Source organism: Pollicipes pollicipes, unplaced genomic scaffold, assembly GCF_011947565.3.
Source record: "Pollicipes pollicipes isolate AB1234 unplaced genomic scaffold, Ppol_2.1 Scaffold_7231;HRSCAF=8579_pilon_pilon_pilon, whole genome shotgun sequence".
Classification (NCBI taxonomy): Eukaryota; Metazoa; Arthropoda; class Thecostraca; order Pollicipedomorpha; family Pollicipedidae; genus Pollicipes; species Pollicipes pollicipes.
This window is the reverse complement of record NW_023597034.1, coordinates 37930475-37945121: the sequence shown is the minus strand read 5'-3', so window position 1 is coordinate 37945121 and position 14647 is coordinate 37930475. Positions and strand designations below refer to the sequence as shown.

Here is a 14647-nt window from a genome sequence, read left to right as displayed (position 1 = left end):
ATTGCTCGACGGCCGGCCTCGGCGCCCCGTACCGGCGCGGCCCACCGCCAACACCGCCGCCTACTGTCAGGTCTCCGAATCAGCTGGCATTGGTGCCGTGTGCAGCCAGGCTCGCGCCATGTACGAAGGGCGGCGCCCGTCTAGCGTTCACAACGCGTGCACAATGCCAACGGAACGGCCACGCTGGCACTGCAATGCGGAGGGTGCAAATCTTTACACGTGATCGACCGATTGGCATAACCAGATGCACAAAAACGCACCAGGAAACGTCTTTGCGGATCTAGAATAGGGCTCTCATATAAAAAGGATCGGGCTAAGCAACTGAGAGGAGCGACTCGGGCGCTAAATGGTGGCTAAGGGGGCTCAAGGCTGCGGGCCCATTTGAGCTTATGCCGTTTTTGACGGCATTCTGGCCAACCTAGTCCATTGCTTCCAGCAAAGCGCACATTGCACAGCGGCTATGCAATGTGAGCAGGTACATCAGTTCCAAAAGATCGCGAATATATGGAAGTGCCATTCACAGTGACGTCACAAAAATGAAAGAACCACTACCTCACGAGTTTTCTTATGCAATATAAGATAATTGTATAGAACATAGCAAAAAAGCGAAATATCGTAATTTAAAGGTGGCATTTAGCACCTTTAAAGCCGTTTGAGCGACAACCTGCACTTGAAATTCTCAAATACGCGCAAGAAGACTTTTAGTCAGCGTTTTAAATTCATATTACCCAAATTATATGACTGACCTTGTGCGAATACAGCGCGCATCCGGCCGACGTGACGTCAGTCCTTTCTCGTGCGGAGACCGTACGTGAGGCGCGCAGGGCGGATTCCCCGGCCCCTACCGATTTTTCCGGGTAAGTTGTGGGGGTATGCGCCCCCTTCATTGTTTTCCGTTTTGAGAATGCAAGAATCTCACACCGTTTGCTGTCCTTCCGTAGCTCTTCTGACCAAAAGTGGAAGAGATTATCAAAAGATACAATTATGGCGCGTTTCTAGGATGTCATGCTTTGTTGAGTATGAACATTGTGCATGCATGTCGGTCTTGTTTGACATCGTCATTTAATAATTGTCTCCAAATTTGTTTTGTTCTGGATGAAAGGAGCCATGTGCTTGTTTGCTTTTCATGTTTGCACTAAGCCCTTTCCAGATGTTTTCCTATGGTGCCATGCAGCTGTTCTGGCTTGGTGGATGAATGGTGACTCATCAACCTGGTCACATGAATGACCTCATTCATTCCAAAAACATCAGTTCTGGTATTTTAGGCTGATATATCCTGGAACCCTGTTCTCTAAATGTTGGTGCAGGTAATGCAGATGTTTTTATTCTTTAATCAAGGAAACTATAGAAAGTATGTTTGGAATGCAACCAGCATATTGCTTTTTTATTGTGTTGCTTCATGGAAACTGTTTGTTAATGTCACTACCAAACATCAGCATCTCTTCTTCATCTTTTCTTCTGAATTTGTAATTGCCTCATTCTTTCTGAACATTGGACACTTCTGAAACATAAATTAATGTTGATACAGATTTACATGCATGAATCAAAACTAGCAGTATTTCATGAGCTATATTTAAGGAGTGGTCTATACATATGTGCAAACTAATGGAATGCCAGCACTGCCTAGTGAGACTGAACTGGCTAACTTTTTTTGTAGCTCTGCAATTTACATATGGTGCACACTGGAATTTGAGTTCATATTGAATGGTGTTCCTAAGTTATGAAATTGTATTTTCAATATATTTTCAACTGGCGTAGGTATGTAGCTATGCTTCATCTCATCTGGCATTCTCACTTTATACTTTACTCACGCCAGGCTTTGGTCCCAGACTCCCAATACAAAATTCTGGCCTTGCTTGTGCTGAGGTATTGGACAAAACAACATGTGCGTGGATCCCAAGGTTGGATCTAAGATGCAATAGGGTTCCATATATATGGGAATGTACAATCTTATCTTTATCTTATTTTTGGCTCCAAGTTTATGTCTGGAAAACACTCCCATATTTTTCAGCTTAAGTCATGGCAACTTGCTAATTTGCCATCATATGAAAGTCTTGAACACATTTTCTGGAACACAAATTACACACATGCTGCATGCTATTTAAACTTCCAGCATCCCACTGATCTATGAGCTGAGAGATGATGATGGTAGCTTGGCAATCAGGCCACATGCATATTTTAACAAAATGGTGCTCAAGAAGTTTCATTATACAGCATATACAGCAAATTGCTGAAGTTTAGTTCTGTCAACTGTCAACAAACAGCTATCTAACAGAGAGGTCTGCATGTCATTTACTCACTGTGTTTGTAGCATAATGCTTAGCAAGTAGTATAATGAGTGTGGAGTAGTTTCTGTACCCAATGTGGTCATAAAACTTCAGATATTTTTGTCATGATAAGCTTTTGTGAGCATTTTCAAAGAATGGGGAAGTTTTTGGGTGCTGTAATTGCAAATTTAAATGAAGTTTGAAGGTGGCCGTAGAAGAAATTTTTAATTTGCTTTTTGAAAACATGGTTTTTTGACTCAGTTTTTTTTTGCCAAGGGAAGTGAATTGTGTTGCCTTATCATGATTTATTTTGCTACACTTTTACTGACCACAGAAGCCTGCAAATCAATCTTATGCACCTTTATGTCAAACCCCAGCAGGTTAACTTCATGGACAATTGGTTAGATGTGGTTGGGAGGGGTCTGTGCCCCATAAACTTTGAAACGGGCTTAAACTGCTCCACTAGAAATTGTTCCTAATGTTATAATCTAGTGTGTGACAGATGTTTTTTTTTATCTGATCCTCAAAAAGTGAAGCTTGATGTAAATGGGTGGTTGTCTAAGTATGCAAACAGGTGCGAAGGGTATTTGAAAATGACATTTAAGCCAGGTTTGTTCCTTTAAAAAAAATAGATCTTCACTCTTAGCACAAAGAATATGATTGCAGAATGAATGGGTTTGTAAGGCTGGTCTAGGAGCCACAGTGTGTTTGCATCACCTCCAATTGGCCTTTTTACAATGCCAGTGGAGGTCATTTGCCCCACTATTGACTTCATCATTTCAGTGCTTTATCTTAAATTCTACTGCTGCATTTGTCGACACTGAATTGTAGATGGCAACCTTGATCTGGCAAAAGTGCATGCTCTGGTAGGATGCCTATCCAATCATCCATAAAAGCCCCAAGGATGTTCCTGTGTGGGATAAGGCTCGTCTCGAGAGGTCTCTCACAATTGCCACATTATTTCCACTCCACTCACTGCTCGATCATGCCATGCTCTGCGTAGCCAGTGCTAGCTGAAAGGGCTCTAATCACAGCCAAACCTTATAGATGGCCGTGACATTTTGGCGCACATGTATCCGTGACGCGCGTCAGGTCCTGCCAAAGGCGCAGATGCCGCCTGCGTAGCCTCGTCCAGCAGCCTCAGTGTGCACACCAGGTATAAGGGTGACTTGTGATGTGCAGTCGATAGCTGTGTGATGCCCAGTGATACAGAGAATCACCAACTCTCTGCATCAGTCACCAAACAGGCTCCGTTACCAACTCGACCAGTTGACGTGATTGACGGAGTTGATGCCGGCCAACGGCTGCGGACGCACACCGTCCCAGCCCTGCAATCGTCATCAGACAATGGCTTCTTGACGGGTCTCCTCAGCAGAACCTGCGAGCATCGTCAGAGGAATGGCTCCCGGCTGATAGCCCAGTCTTCATTCATTTGGGTAACGGGTCCGACTATGCGTTGGACCGACGGAGCGAAAGCTCAAGCGGATGGATGCCGCAGTATACATTTTATTAAATTTGTATTGCAATATAAGCGACTACACAGTCTCGAACCAAACAGCCGTGCAGTGACTCGCGTCAAGCTTCACAAGTGCCTGCTTCGTTTGAGATGAAGTCGCCCTCATTGTGAGAACGGCGCCAACAAGTGTCTTGCTGCGTCCAGCTACTTTCGGAGCGTGGGCACCCTCTTTCACATTATAGTCGGCCATTTGTCCAGCGGGTACATACTGAGCCATTTCCTCGGGTAATGCTCGCTGATCCCGTTGAGGAGACCCGTTAAGAAGCGGTAGCTACAACTGTTCTATGCAGATATCAGGCGTGACGAGGTGCGGCCGCACCAGCTGCCCAACGTCCGCTTCGATACCAACAACCACATAGATCGATGTGTTACTATGAAGAGTTTGTAAGGAAGCCGCCACGGACTGCGTCACTGGGTCACTGGGCGTCGCAGAGCTATACAGTGCGGGTCACACGTTACCCCGTACCCGGCGCGTGCACAGGCCGTGGGGTATGGCTCGTCACACAGGCCGTAAAGTGTTGAGTGCAGCTGGTGACGGCGACGTTTACAGTGGTGGGACGGGACACTCGCCATGGTTGCGTATGCGCAAGAGTGCGATGCCGGTGAACATTCCCGTGATTGATGTGTTGCCGTTGGGGCCCGCGCGGCGCTTGTCGTGCGGTGTTGACGTGACCGACGTTGTTTGGTCGGCATTGCCAAGCTGCCGCCACTTTCCCACGTGGGATTGGCCTTTACGATTTCTAATGGATTCACACTTGGCGACTGGTTCGTTTTCAACACTGCCATCTTTAGAAAAGGCTCGGTTGGAGGTGACCCGATCATACCACGGCTGCTAGGTGTTTTTTTTTCTGGGACCACCCATTTTTATATTAGGGTCGAAATGCTGGTGTAACCTGTAGTGTGTTTGACAGAAACAAAGCTAGTCAAGGGTTTTTTAGTACAGCGTCCATGTCTACTTTTCTAACTCGAGCAAAGTTTGTGTTTATCCAGCTCCCTGTTCAGGTCCACTTGACCGTCAGCCGGGTGTTAGGTATTCTACAATTCATATGCTTTGATGGGGTAGATGTAATGGACGCCGCAACAGTTCGGGACACAAACCTCGTCACCCACCTCCAACTGATTGCCCATTGAATTAACCTTTCTGTGTTCCGTTTATGCACGTAAATAACTGATCTGCTGTCTTCAGCTGCTGGGGTGCCACACCCGTTGCACAGCGTGCTCGTCTGCTCAACACATTCGCTGCGAGCGGGTGCCTAAAGATCCTTATTGGAAGAGTAGGGAAACGGCATGGAAATGCATGATAAAGGCATACAAATCACCTCCGTTGTCAAATAGGCCACGGACAACCCGAAGAAAACGCTCCTTTTGGAAACATTTGGAAAGGTTTCGTGCTCAAGTTTAAGATTTTAGCGAAAAGTATGCAGACGCGCTCTCGAAAGCGGCCGGTGGCCACCTGAACCTTCTGTCTTAAAGTCTGAAATAGTTGATGTGAGGTTGTAATGACATCGCCTGGTAACCCACTATTCACTTTATTTTTACAACCCAAACTAATGGGACGGGTCATGGAAGATGCGGGAACCTTTTTAAGTATCGAGTTTTAAGTCCAAGCATTTTGATTAGTTGGAATCTCATGTTCAGTGCTCATGCTAATCAGAAGGTGGTTGCGTGAGGCCTGACACCCACCGTACGATGACGCAGTTCTTTATCAACGGCAGAATCGTGCAACGAAAGCAGGCAGGCGACTTTTCATGTGACCGGCAAAGCGATGCTCTCGCCTCATGTTGCGTTTTGAAAGAGATACACATTTGATATGCATCCCAACACATTGTGTAACGGTGCCAGCTCAGGCTGCTTATAGCTGCCCCAATTATTTGTTAGCGCAATCGACGTAGTGACAGAAATCGGGCAAACTGGATCTATTCTTTCATATATCAGTGTGCTTGGTCGTGGGGGTCATTGGGAACGGAGATTAGAAGGTTTAAATTTTTTAATTTAGCCATGAACTTTGGTTTCTTGCGAGTCACTGTTCATGTGCACGAGCCTGTCCGCATGCTCCGCTTGCAGAACCATGCCGTCTGAGTCGTCCAGGAAGCGGCAGGCTGCCAAGAAGGACGCTGCCAAGAAGAAGGGCGCTCCCAAAAGCAAGAAACCAGAGGCCGCCGAGGTGTCCAACGGCAACGACTCTCAGCAAAACGGAGCGCAGAATGGAACGTCCACCAATGGCGAGGTCAAGGCCATGACGGACGAAGGTGAGCCAGGGACTGGAGGACTGCGCGAGACGCTCGCTCCATGTGTGTGTGGTTTGGTGTGTGACATGCCTGACGGAGGGCGTTGTCATGTATCGTTCGTTGGCGGTTGTCTCGATGGGCCCGTGGCCCATGTCTCCATGTCGCCGACAGGTTGGACAGCGGAGGACGTGTTGCTTGACCCGTGTCTCCGGCTCCGTCTGACCGCACCGCCAGCGTCTTGTCGCTACACCCTGTGCCGTACTGGCGGCCGCTGACGCCTCGTGCTGGCACCGCCCGCAGAGAAGCTGTGCGCCCAGCTGGAGGCGGAGCTGGCCATGGCGGCCGAGGCGCGCGCCTGCACGGGCGTCATGGGCGTCCACCCGCGCAGCCGCGACATCAAGGTGTCGGGCCTGTCCATGAGCTTCTACGGCTCCGAGCTGCTGCAGGACACGCACCTGGAGCTCAACTGTGGCCGCCGATACGGCCTGATCGGCGCCAACGGCAGCGGTGAGCGCGCCGGCCCCGTGCCGGCAGCGGCCCCCGCCACGGTCCGGTCAGGCTCTTCGCTCTCGGCGGCCGTGACAAGGATGACGCAGTCTTGGTGTCGAGGTGGCGATTTGTTGTGTTGTAAATGTGAAAGTGCGCGGCTTCAGACGGCAGGCTTGCGCGGTGGAACGTCCGCAGGCTCTCACGGCTGTGCGGGCGTTCCGTTAAGCCCAGACTCCATTCTGCGCCGCCCGTGAGCCGCCGCCCCCCCCCCCCCCGGATCCAGTAACGGTCACGCCGGACCGGCGCCTGACCTCGGCTTGCTCTGCCCTCAGGCAAGTCGTCGCTGCTGCACGCGATCTCCAACCGCGAGATCCCCATCCAGGACATGGTGGATGTGTTCCTGCTGGCGCGCGAGATGCCGGCCTCGGAGAAGACGGCGCTGCAGTGCGTGATGGAGGTGGACCAGGAGCGCGTGCGGCTGGAGCGGCTGGCCGAGGAGCTGGCCCACTGTCCGGACGACGAGAGCCAGGAGGAGCTGATGGACGTGTACGAGCGGCTGGACGAGCTGGGCGCCGACACGGCCGCCGCCAAGGCCGGCTACATCCTGCACGGTCTCGGCTTCACCACGGTCAGTGGAGCATGCGGGCGCGGCGGACGGCCGTCTGCCGTGTGGTGGCCGGCGACTGGGGGCTCTGCCTGCCGCAGCTGCGTGCAGCCCATGGCGTGGCATGTGGGAATTCGAGGCTGCAATGAGGTCGGAGTTTTGGTTTTAGCACCCGAGAGTGATAAGAGCAAAGGACAAGGTTTGGAACACCAGTGGAGGCAAAAGTAGAAATGCATATTGGCATTCGAAAACAAATTACACGCTGACAGGTTAGTGCCATGTGAGAGGCTGAACCTTGTTTTCAGAGCAAACATGACTTGCATCACCCAAATCGCAAAGCAACTACAAGCCATGCCTACGAACGGCTTCGTCGTCTCATGATGCCTATGCACCATGCCCCGGCGCTGTAACACATGCACAGGTCATTCCCAAACTAAGTTTTATCACGCTCCTCGACATACATGTAATCAACTATTCCTCTGTCTGAGTTCAGGCTTGAGAAGGACTGCACCAGTATCCAGAAACAATGGGTGAGATACAACGATTGTACTCAGCTTCGGACGGATTGTTGACGAGAAGGTGACTACTGCAGCTGAAATGTTTCTTATCCTGCGCGTATTTACTGCCGCCCTTGTGGCCTAGGAAAAGATGCTGAGACCGTTATCCAGTGGCACTGGATGATGGTTCAGGTACGGGTGCGTTGTTTGGCCCCAAAGGAAAGGCCATCTGGCAGGTGTTGAGCGACGGCCAGCACACAGGTCCGGCTGGCCGTGCGGTGACGTTGCCCGACTCGAAAAATCCTGCGCAGGCCTATGTGGCGATAGTGCTGAGGGAAAGTTGCGTTATGAAGATGGTGATTCACCGCTGGTAGTGGGTTGGGGTCGTGCAGCAAGATTGACTAAGCCGCTACTGCGAATCCGGGGCCACCCGTGCAGGCCATTCAGGAAAAAGTTCCCTGTGCCCCCGCCGGAAAAGTATGCTCACTGGTGATGAACAAACGGTGCAGAATCGGTGTTTAGAATGGAATTAAAATATAATGGAATGCGGTGAACGCATTCGTGAAAAGTTCGAAATCAAGAGGCTGTGTTATGGAATGCTAATGTCCCAGAACATCCTCGCAATAGCTCAATTTTTTTGTTTAAGTTCCCCGGGTACTGACTGCCTGGTGAGTTTACTTCGGTGTAAAATTGCGTTTATGTTGAATTGCAGATGGAGCGAGTAGTGACTGCGGCGAAAGCGGTTGAAGCGTCCAGAGGTAGCCTTCTCGGGGCGCACATTCCACGCATTGCGTGCTACGGGAGCCAGATTTCCGCTCCCGGGCGTCATGTGATGTTTCGGATGGCAAGGCCTGTCCGCCGCGGCGGCCTGGCACGTCCGCACGTGCGGCAGCCTCTCCAGCTGGCCGACCCGCCCGGGGCGCTGACGTCCGCTCGTGTGACCGGCAGGAGATGCAGCAGCGCCAGTGTAAGGACTTCTCGGGCGGCTGGCGCATGCGCGTCGCCCTGGCGCGTGCTCTGTTCGTGCGGCCGCACCTGCTCATGCTGGACGAGCCCACTAACCACCTGGACCTGAACGCGTGCGTCTGGCTCGAGGAGGAGCTCAAGACGTACAAGCGCATCCTGGTGGTCATCAGCCACTCGCAGGACTTCCTCAACGGTGAGTCGGTGGCGGCGCCGCCGGCCAGTGGCTCGGTGAACGTTTTCGCGGGTTGACCTCCACGGTACAGCGGGCTGGGACACCGGCGGCCGGCGGCTCGGGAGGGAGTTGAGCGTTCCCAGGGCGTCAGTCGGAGCAGTCGTGCAGCGGGCGCGAACCGCCGCCAGGTGGCGGAGTGAGAATGGCGCCATCTGTCGGATGGGCGTTAGTGCCCGGTTGACAGTGATATGCTCTCTAGATGTTCATTGCAGAGCGTTTTGCGGGGTGTCGTCTTCTTCATTTTTATTTTCGGCGTACGCATGCTGGCTTCGCGTTAGTTTGTCCTATTATTTCGGTGTCATATCTTTGATAGTATGCTCGCACGGTATACTTGAACTCCGAAATCTTGTGGCACTGGGACCACGGAAGAAGTGCAACAGTAAGATATCGTGCAGGGCTTTAGGTCGTCTACTTCTTTGGCTCTGTCCTGGTTTCTGCCGCCAATGTCATAAAATACATGGTATCCTCAATATCGTCTTCGTCTGCACTCGATGTTGAGCAACTTGACATACACATTTAATAGTCACTGTTGTAGTTTCAATATTGCCCGTTCGTCATGTATGATGTGACATGCGTGCTGGTCGTTCTCTTTGCAGGTGTGTGTTCGAATATCATCCACCTAGACAATAAGAAACTGCAGTTCTACACGGGTAACTACGACATGTTCGTGCAAACTCGCTGTGAGCTGATGGAGAACCAGATGAAGCAGTACAAGTGGGAACAGGACCAGATCGCTCACATGAAGGTGAAGATCACGTGTTTTGTATTGTCCAATTGCCTGCCAGTGCAAGCTGTAGGTAGTGTAGCCTACTACCACTCACCATGTGCTGGTCACCTGCCTGAGTCTGCACACAGGAATGGAATGCACCCTTCACATGTGTGAAATTGCATTTGACTGCCTCGTTTTCCCCGTGTGATGAAGGATAACCCCGGGGGAAATCCAACAGGTGATGGTGTTTGGGCCGGATATCGATTACATCAAGCATCTTCGCTCGTTTTACCAAGATTGCTGCCGTATTTTTATGCTCCGATTTGTTTCAACGTTGGCTGTTTTGTTGTGAAGGCGTACCCCTGCATTCGGACGTCGGTTACACCGTCATATGCACTCTGTGACCTCTGACCGGCGTTATGGGCCCTTTATGGTGCATAATCAAGCAGTTAGTACGTTCCTAAACTCAGTTAATTATCCTTCACTGTCGTGTAATATGAACATCGTTCTATTGACACGATATGTGCCCACTACCATATGACTGCCGCACTTTGGAGGCCTTATGTCGCTCGCATAAGCACAGTTCCTGGTTCCGTGCGGCACTCTGCCGCCGTGTTTCGCTTAGTTTGCAGCCAGTTCCTCCCACCCTGGCCGTAACGTTCCCATTCAAATATGGAACCTCTCGTATGGGTTGTTGAGAACCGCATTGCTCAAGTGTGGCATTTTGCGTGCATCCTGCTCTGCGTCTGACACTTTTCGTCTGATTGTGTTCCACATCCATGCCACTGTGCGTCACCACGAGCTGTGCGGCGGGTCCATTGGCGTTCCCCGGGGCACTGTGCCGGCCGGGGCTCCGGCTGCCTGTCGGAGCCCCGGCCGCACCCTGGTGGGTGTTCCCTCCAGCCCGCTCCGTGCAATGTGGCCGTTGTTCCCTGGCTGAGCGCGTCGTCATCGCACCACGCCCGCCGGCCGGCAGAACTACATCGCGCGCTTTGGCCACGGCTCGGCCAAGCTGGCGCGCCAGGCGCAGTCCAAGGAGAAGACGCTGCAGAAGATGGTCGACAAGGGTCTGACAGAGCGGGTGACCGGCGACAAGCAGCTTTCCTTCTACTTCTTCGACTGTGGCACCATCCCGCCGCCGGTCATCATGGTGCAGGTGCGGCGCCGAGCCCTGCCGGGCGCGGGCGTCGGACGCCGGCCCGTGCCCGGCAGGACACGGGAGTCTGGTGAAGCGTGGCGCGGACCCGGTCCCGGTCCCGGTCCCGGGACCACTGGTCCGCGCCGAGGCCGCTGGCCTGGGGCTGCTTCGACATTTCGGAAGCGGAGGGAGAGGGGTGTGCACGTCGTGCACGCGCGGCGAGGAACGCGGACGGGCGAGTGCTGGCGTGTGCCATGTTGTCGGCGGAGGGGATGGAGCGGAGCTCTGGACGGGTGTTGAGACTGAGAAGTTGCTCACTTCTGCAGCAGAAGAGACCTGACTGGCGTAGCTGTTCGGAGTTACATGACGGTTGACATGAGAGTCGACCGTTCAGACTTTGAGAACTTTTAGGTGGTCTGTCAGACATAAGAATGGTTGGTGGATTGTTACGAGCACTGTGCCTTCTTTGAGACAGCCGGCCGAAAGGCATTTGCTTTGCATTCTTGATGCAGCAATTGAAAAAAAAAACGCTTGATGGATGTGCAGATAAACAGCAGCGATGGCTGCCGTGTAACATAATCGCGCTTTCGTTAACGCAGAACGTGAGCTTCAAGTATGACGAGGGCCTTGACTACATCTACAAGAACCTGGAGTTTGGCATCGACCTGGACACCCGTCTGGCGCTGGTGGGACCCAACGGGGCCGGCAAGTCAACACTGCTTAAACTGCTCTATGGGGAGGTGAGCGCGGCTGAGTCAGTTACTGAATCGCAGGCAGGTGCTGAAAGATATGAGCGCGGGTGCTAGCTACCATTTGGCGCAAACATTCTGAGTGTTCATTATGGTTTGCTTCAGTTATTTTTCAGCGGGAGGGGGGGGGGGGGGGATGGCCCGGGACGGCTATGGGTCCGTGTGCTAAAGTGCGGCAGAGGGTGGCCCAGGGGTGACTATGGGTCCGTGTATTAGAGTGCGGCAGAGGGTGGCCCGGGGCGGCCATGGGTCCGTGCGTTGGAGTGCGGCGGAGGGTGGTGGTGCAGCTGACCCTCGTTTGTCTCCGCGCGTCACCAGCTGTCGCCGACCACCGGCATGATCCGGAAGAACATGCACGTGCGCATCGCGCGCTACCACCAGCACCTGCATGAGCTGCTCGACCTCAACCTGACGCCGCTCGAGTACATGCTCAAGGAGTTCCCCGAGATCAAGGAGAAGGAGGAGATGCGCAAAGTCATCGGTCGCTACGGCCTCACCGGCAAGCAGCAGGTAACGTGACGGCGGTGCCAGGCCGCGGCCAGCACCGCCGCGCGCCAGCACCGGCGCTTTGTTGGGTAACGGTGTGTGTTATTGAGGAATGTCGACAAGGTTGTGTAGAGCAGAAGCTGCACGTGTAATGTGTCTTATGATTAAATTTGCAGGGATATGGTGAACAATAAACCATTCGTGGTGTATGTGTTAAGATATGAAAATATAGTAACATATGAATTATACAAATCAATTATTGAAATATAAGGTAGGGCGTGGTATGAGCAGAGATCAGAAGTTGTTGTTGTTTTTTTTTTTTGCAAGTTTAGTGATACCAATGCAAACGTGCTTGGGCTTAACAATTGCTGCCACGTCAGTAATTGCAAAGCCAAAACACAGTCAACCTCCTGGTCGGTTGACTGCGTCAGTGTCCTCCCCCGGCTTCATTGCTGGACTTGCCGGTAAGCTGGCCGGGCTTCAGCATAAGAGGCTGGCGCTGGGTAACGCGGTGCGCCGGCGGCCGCTCCCGCCCCCGCGGCGTCCGTGTGTGGGTGTGGCCGTCGGCTGACGCGGCGGCGGCCGGCGGCGGCAGGTGTGCCCGATCCGACAGCTGTCGGACGGCCAGCGCTGCCGCGTGGTGTTCGCCTGGCTGGCCTGGCAGTCGCCGCACCTGCTCTTCCTCGACGAGCCCACCAACCACCTGGACATGGAGACGATCGACTCGCTGGCCGAGGCCATCAACAACTTCAGCGGCGGTCTGATCCTGGTCAGCCACGACTTCCGCCTCATCAGCCAGGTGGGCGCCGCCGCGTCGTCGGGCAGGCATCGGGCCGCTTCGCGACGGTCCGCTCGTGCCTCTGTCGGGCAGAGAGCGGCTGGATGCTCGGTCAGCTGAGTGTCAGGAATGATTCGTGTGGCCTGCGCAATTCCAGCGTGGGGTGCTACACGTACGACTGACAGCCATCGCCTTGTCCTGCCATGAATACGTGCGGCCTAGTTTGGATGAGGGTGAGCTAGTTCCGTTACACGCATCGTGCAGGTGTGTATTGTCCAAGGCTGCTCGTAGCCGACAGCTGTCCTTTGCGATCCAGGTGGCTGAGGAAATCTGGATCTGTGAGAAACAGGCGGTCACGAAGTGGGAGGGTGACATCATCAGCTACAAGGAGATGCTGAAGACGCAAGTGATGAAGAGGAACGCCAAGGCCAAGAAGAAGGCGGCCTGGTAACGGAGCGGCTCCTAGGCTTTTCCAATTGGCGCGTCCTCCTAGCTGGCATCCAGCCCCACTAGAGCGACGCGTTATCTGTCTTCTCCTGCGTGTGGCGCGTCCCTGACCAGGGCCGCACATGCCACCTCGACAAACACCCCGGCGCGGCGCCGCGCGCCAGCCGGCGACGCCACAGACGGAGCAGCGCCCAGCGGCGGGACCGGCGTGGCCGACGCACAGCACACAGCATACTTGTCTCCCCAGCCGCGCACGCATGACCAGACCCAGCCGACTGACAGCGCTCCGACAGGAGGCTCATCCGACTGACAGCAGAGAGCGAGCGACGCCACCGAAGCACAGCACATCAGACAGGAGGCGGCCTGCCGAGAGCACGCGAGTCGACGGACTGACGGCACGCTAGCAGGCGGCTCGCATCACACAAACACACCACCGCCGGCTGACATGACGACACGCGACGCCGCGGCACGACTGACTCGACTGACCACCGCCGGCCCACCGGCCTAGACTGCACGACACACGCACACACACACACACACACAAACACGCTGATCCGACGCGACCCGACCTCACACCATGCCCCGATCTGACCTGACGACCGTGTCCCGACCTGACCTTACGACCGTTACCCGACGTCACCGTGACTCGACTTCTCAACCGTGATTTGACCATACAACCGTGACCCGACCTCGCAACCGTGATCCGACCCCACAGCCGTGACCCGACCTGACCTCACAACAATGACCCGATTTTACAACTGTGACACGACCTGACCTTACAACCGTGACCCTACCGACTCTACCCTACCCTACAACCGTGACCCTACCGACTCCACCGTACCCCACAGCTGTGACCCTACGCACTCACAAGACACAGACGATCCGGCCGACCCTGGTCACCCAGACGTGCCGGCCACTCTGCGGAGCCCGGCCGCGCGGTCCGCGCTGCCGCCGCCGCACCGTACCGCGGGTCACACACCACCGCCGCCAGCGGCCGTGGCCGGGGCGTTGCAACGCCTCGGGCGCAGGCGGTCGGCCGCTGCGAGGTCCCGCCCGCCGCGCCGCCCCCAGTCACAGGATGACTGGCCGGCGTTACTTATGTGATGGTGCATCGTAATTCCACTGGTTTGGTCCGCGTAATCGGACTTATTTTAACTTTTTGGTTGAGACTGGTTTTACCCGGACCCTGCTGATCAAAACTAATAAATCTCCTAGTTTTATGTGCGCGTATATTTCGACGGGGGCGTGTGGCGTCGGCCAGACGCGCCCAGATTGCCGCCGTGCCACGCTGGTGTCGAATCTGATCTGGCCGGCATCCAGGCGCTGGTCGGGTGAGGCGGCCGGCCTCCAGGATCCGGCGGTGCTCGCGCGCGAGGAAGGTTCGGGAGCCGGCGTTGGTGCCGGCTCCGCGCGCGAGGAAGGCTCGGTAGCCGGTAGTCTTGCCAGCTCCGCGCACGAGGAAGGCGCGAGCCCGCGCTGGGCCAACGCGGACCGGCGCGTGGATTTTTCCTGGCGGAAGATCCCAGTTTTGCATAATTTCA

General features: G+C 54.1%; 1 protein-coding gene across 1 annotated transcript; it reads left to right on the top strand.

Moving 5' to 3' along the window:
• The first annotated feature begins 807 nt into the window (after positions 1-807).
• On the top strand, positions 808-14326 carry LOC119109322 (ATP-binding cassette sub-family F member 2). The gene is made up of 11 exons (XM_037232930.1): positions 808-857; positions 5848-6032; positions 6312-6518; positions 6833-7128; positions 8550-8760; positions 9396-9544; positions 10485-10664; positions 11246-11386; positions 11714-11905; positions 12477-12680; positions 12976-14326. The coding sequence occupies exons 2-11, from the start codon at positions 5852-5854 to the stop codon at positions 13108-13110; spliced, it is 1896 nt and encodes a 631-aa protein (XP_037088825.1). The 5' UTR covers positions 808-857; positions 5848-5851; the 3' UTR covers positions 13111-14326.
• Positions 14327-14647: the final 321 nt, after the last annotated feature.

Excerpts from the sequence above, each read along its gene's own strand:
- LOC119109322 (XM_037232930.1), top strand. The coding sequence starts at position 5,852 with ATGCCGTCTGAGTCGTCCAGGAAGCGGCAGGCTGCCAAGAAGGACGCT. Across the intron at positions 6,519-6,832 it reads GATCGGCGCCAACGGCAGCG|GCAAGTCGTCGCTGCTGCAC; the intron begins GTGAGCGCGCCG and ends CTCTGCCCTCAG. Across the intron at positions 8,761-9,395 it reads CTCGCAGGACTTCCTCAACG|GTGTGTGTTCGAATATCATC; the intron begins GTGAGTCGGTGG and ends TTCTCTTTGCAG.